At 37.9% G+C, this 5,001-nt stretch overlaps 1 protein-coding gene across 1 annotated transcript in view; it reads left to right on the top strand.

The window, feature by feature from the left end:
- The first annotated feature begins 1,645 nt into the window (after positions 1–1,645).
- The window catches only part of LOC104961360 (dnaJ homolog subfamily C member 11), an 11,902-nt gene continuing 8,546 nt past the window's right edge, over positions 1,646–5,001 (top strand). Inside the window, exons 1-3 of the mRNA XM_010789642.1 lie at positions 1,646–1,753; positions 3,003–3,132; positions 3,229–3,302. Of these exons, the coding sequence (XP_010787944.1) occupies positions 1,682–1,753; positions 3,003–3,132; positions 3,229–3,302 (276 nt within the window). The 5' untranslated portion in view covers positions 1,646–1,681. The remainder of the gene's footprint in view (positions 1,754–3,002; positions 3,133–3,228; positions 3,303–5,001) is intronic.

The raw sequence follows: 5,001 nt of genomic DNA, 5'->3' as shown, positions 1-5,001 counted from the left end.
CTACACTCTACTTGTACTTCTCCCACCTCTAAGGGGACGTGTTATTATATTAAAAATAAAAGAATTAAGGCTCAGTAGGTGACGCTGCATATTTTAATTTAAACTAATTAGACTGTAAATACAAAATGTTTGTCTTTGAGCCGTCCCACTAAAGTTGTTTTACACTGAATAAACAATTTTACTCCTGAGTGACAGAAAACGTTTAGATTAGTCTGTTGATATTAGGCTAATTAGACGACTAACTGTTTAATGGCCTTCATTAAGTTTGTTTTTAATGTAAGCTTTCCTCAGAGCTGCTGATCTAAACTGATAATTGAGGTCTTCATACCACTGATAACAAGAAAACTCTCTGCGGATACAACATTTGCATATTTTATCCTGTTAATCATCCATAACAGCAAATACGTTTTAAGTTTGTCTTGTTTTTTTAATTTAATGTTAATTGTGGTACATTGAATCAAATCAGTAGCCTATGACATGTGATTATTGGGTAGTCTTGGGAACATAGCATAATACAAACTACCAAAACAACACTGCAAACTTATCAAACAGTACTGATTGTCTGCACTGTCTATCAATCAAGTGTCCAGATGTCAGTCTACATTTGAAAGCCTGGGGACGAGTGTGTTCCCTATTATCCATGTCAAACTGATTTCATACTGCCGTACAATGATGCTGAATGCTGCAGGCCATACTAGAAGATGTGGATCCGACCATAAGAAAACAATATCAGATAAATACTTTAGGTACTGGGGGGTCGATGTGATGCACAGATGTGAAGAACAACTGCTTACATTTACTTTAATTCTGCTCACTATGCCATTAAGGTTTCTAACTTCCATCAGTATGGCGCAGTAGCATATAGGCTTGACAATAGTATGGCTACGTTGAATGACCACAGGCAATCTAATTACACATCATAGTGCTTAATAGGCTGTGCTGTTGGCACTCGCGTCAACTACAGCACTTAAGGACAGCCTTCACCCTGCATTAACAGGCTGGTGGCCGTCAGTGCTGAAACGCAGTGTTTACTTTGAGCTGGTAGTGCTGAAAGGACAGCTCCTCTGCTGCCTGCTGCTCGTGCCCCTTTGTATACAGTCAATGGCTTTGTTGTTGTTGCACAGAAAGTAATAATGAACTAATGAAAGACTAATGCAGTTTAATCACCCCTAGCCTAAATTGTTCCTATGTGGATAGAATGCAGATAACATTGTTTTAAAGTTAGATATAACGTCATATGTAGCCTATAGTAACTATATTCAATATTAATTGTATTGCATTAAATATGTATGACTGTATTCAAATTAGTGTTTTTCTTAATACAAAATTGCATGAAATTGTTACATTGCCAGTTGCAGAGTAAAAAAATAATATATTACACTTTATGGGGAATTTATTATACACTCTTTGGGGGTTGTGAGGAAAAACCAACCCTACCTTTTTACTTTGCAACCAATCTTATGTGTATGTCACGACAATTCCTTATAAAATCTTCAGTAACGGTGAATAAAAGATCATTTTAAACTTTAAAGTGTAAAGCACAAGTTGAAAAAATCATGAACAAGCATGTAAACAAAGCTGCTGTGTTGTTATTCATCCGCAACACAAGGGGGCGATAGAGTGCGCACAGAAGGCTTTAACCGACCTGAATGCCACGAAGAAGAGATGACCGGGTGTAAACATGGCGTCTTCCTTGGACGATGATGAGATCCTCAACGATGATTACTATTCCCTGCTAAATGTTAGGAGAGAGGTAAAATATGCAGCAGTGATATGGTTTGATGTGTGTGCAGGGGCATGTCGCAGCAATTCTATAAACTTTATCCGGCTGATATTGAGCAGTTTCGTGTACAATCACATGTATCGTTAGCTAGGTGGCTAGCTTGTGACCCTCGACATTGATTTCTATGCTGTGACTCCTCGGCTGGATACTTTGTTTGCAAGACACCCAACAGGTTGTGAGGTTAAGACTTTTCCAGCAGGGGCTGTGTGTTGATAAAGTTAGGCAGAGGATCGCGCGTTACTGCCGGGATCTGGAAGCTAAAGATAATACATTGACAGTTATTTTCAGTTTCATAATTATCTCATGGACAGTGCTAACTAAAGTTAGCTAATGCTACAACTTCAGGGTTTCAGCATTAATTATTTACAGCTGATCAGATTGCAATGGAAATATCTGTCTGGGAATCAAATACTTTCTGTCTGTCAACCTGTATTAGTAAAGAAGAGAACATTATGTTCAAATGCAAGCAGTGGTGGAATGTAACTAAGTACATTTACTCGAGTTATGTTACTGTAACTCACAAAGTCCAGTTTTGAGATATTTGTACTTCAGTGGCTCCATTTTATGCTACTAGATACTTATTTTTACTTTAAAGTTAAGTAATGTTTACTTGTAACAGTCTTTTTAAACTGTGGTATTAATAGATTCACCTAAGTGAGCAAACTGAATAATTCGTCCACAACTTTATGCAAGTTGACACTTTCAAAACACAATATATTTTGGCACAAAAACATGCTGTTCCAGATTGACTATGTTAAAAGATAACTCGTATATGTCCTTGTTAAGATGATAAGCATGAATAACTAAAATATACAAAAAAAGTTTGCAAAATAAACGAGACATTTTCTCAACACATCTTAATAAAAGTGTATAATCTCCATGTCAGTGTTTAAGAAGATAACACATAATAATACAGAACATTACATAACAAGCGAATTTGATGACTATTGGGGCTATACCTGTTCTACTATAGTGTATCCAACAACAATATTAGTAAAACCAGAATTTAAACAGCTGTTTTCTGTTTTTCAGTTACCTAAACCCTGCATAGTACAACAGTTCATTTTCATTTCATATAAGTCTTGGATGATTTGAAAGTAAAAGTGAAAGTAGTGGAGTTAAGCTGTAGCAACATCCTGCTGTGTGTTTTGTATGTTGTTGCTCAAGTTTACCAACAAGTTTCTCTTTCACATTTATGCGTTGTAATCTTGTGCCTCAGGCGACACAGGACGAGCTGAAGGCGGCATACAGGCGATTATGCATGCTGTATCACCCAGACAAACACAGGGACCCTGAACTAAAGCGTCAGGCAGAACAACTTTTTAACCTCGTACATGAAGCTTATGAAGGTAAGAACAGCTTTTCAGATAAAGCAAATGACGTTCATTATGTTATGGTACTATTCTGAGGGTTAATAACGTTGGTGGTTATCCATGTCTTTTCAGTGCTTCGTGAACCACAGGCACGAGCCATCTATGATATCTATGGCAAGAGAGGACTTGATGTTGATGGATGGGAGGTAAGTCATTTAGTGGCTGTAGTGGACAGTAATTCATAAATAATGACATACAGTTAGAAACAATAGCCCTCATCATTATTTATTGAGCTCAAAACATACAATGTTCTGAATTTCACAAGCATGGTTATTAACCTGTTAAGCCTTTTTTTTTTTTTTTTCACGAAACTGTGTCTCAGGGCTTCTTAACATTTAACAACCTATTAATGTGTCATATCCACTTAACGGGAAGAAACTCAACTAACTGACGATATTGACAATTTTTGCCGAAACAAAACACAAGTCTAACGCCGAGCGTCTGAATTAGCACTAAGCAAAAGAGTAGTAACGCACTTAGCACATAACTCACGGTAGAAGTATGTTATACTTCATCGGATCTGCACAAACAAGATATCATATGAAAGCTTAGATTCCACAGATTCCAATGGTATAAGTATCATCACTCCACAACCAACACTTGCGGCAGCGAAGGCGAAACCAGACAACACACAACTTAGCTTTACGGGGTCAAAATGGCAAATACATCTTACCTTTGCTGTTTTCTGATCAAAAGTTGTGTTCAATGGCATTAAAACGCATAGAAACGCTGCTGAAGGTTAATCCAATGTGTCTGTGTCACTTTGAAATGATTACTGATAATCCATCATCACATTTATGTCAAAAACTGACTTTTCATATAGAGTGTATGAGAGCTACAACCCAGCTTCCGGTTTTGGGCATTATGGCTGCTCATCACTCATTCACCAATGCGTAATGTTTAGATGGATTTTAGGAACTTCCCCTCGATTCTATTGGCTCTAACGGTTCAAAACAGGTGTCAGTCACCAAAATCGACCGATGGGTTTCAGAGATATGGCAAATGCACCCAAATGACCCATTTTTTTTTCTAGCCCTCTCTAAAAAGGTCAAATGTCCCTTGTTTTGCATCAATCTTGATACAGGGTACTTATTATATGTTATAGTTTGGATTCCTAAAGCTTTTAGTCTGCTATCCCATCATTCAAGGGTGGTTTTCATTATAGGTAATGTTTTATTTTTAGACGGAAACTATCTATATTCAATCTGAATTTACTTTAAAATAAAAACATCTAGGTTGATTCTGACTTTTCTACATCCGACTCACAGGTTTATACGGAGCCCCTAAAGGTTCATGGAGAGAAAAAGAAAGTGAAACTATTTTATGTGCACGAGAATGGAGACAACCGTTTCATTGCAGACTGTTATGTTTATGTGGAGAAATGGCAGTGCATACATTATTTGAGATATATTTCACACTCTGACTTCATTTAGGGACATTTTGGCCAGGTGTTTAGAGCTATTTGTTTAAGCACCGGATTCGCAAAACAGAAGAGTCTGCAAACCAGTCTGCTTTGATCTATGAATTCATGTCCGTGACTCACAGTATCTGCTGCCCACAGCTGTTTTATAGAAGGAAACCTCCTTCACTTTATGAAATCTCTGCGGCACCAGTGGCCTGTACTACGAAGCAGGAGTTGCTATTTATACTATTCATTCATGAAGTATGACGCTGCGCTGTCAGCACGCGTCTCCATGTTTGTGATTGGTCAAATGTTGCTAACCCCGTCCCTTTCACGTGAACGCGCTCTCAGCCGGTCAGAGAAACCCTGGTTGATATACTGAGTTGATAACCAGCTCCGTAGGACCGTTTAGCGACATTGCGTTTGTTAGGGTTAGTTAAGCC

Source organism: Notothenia coriiceps, unplaced genomic scaffold (assembly GCF_000735185.1).
Source record: "Notothenia coriiceps isolate Sejong01 unplaced genomic scaffold, NC01 NC01_scaffold00033172, whole genome shotgun sequence".
NCBI classification, from domain to species: domain Eukaryota; kingdom Metazoa; phylum Chordata; class Actinopteri; order Perciformes; family Nototheniidae; genus Notothenia; species Notothenia coriiceps.
The sequence above is the reverse complement of the archived record's forward strand: the minus strand, read 5'-3'. Positions and strand labels throughout refer to the sequence as shown.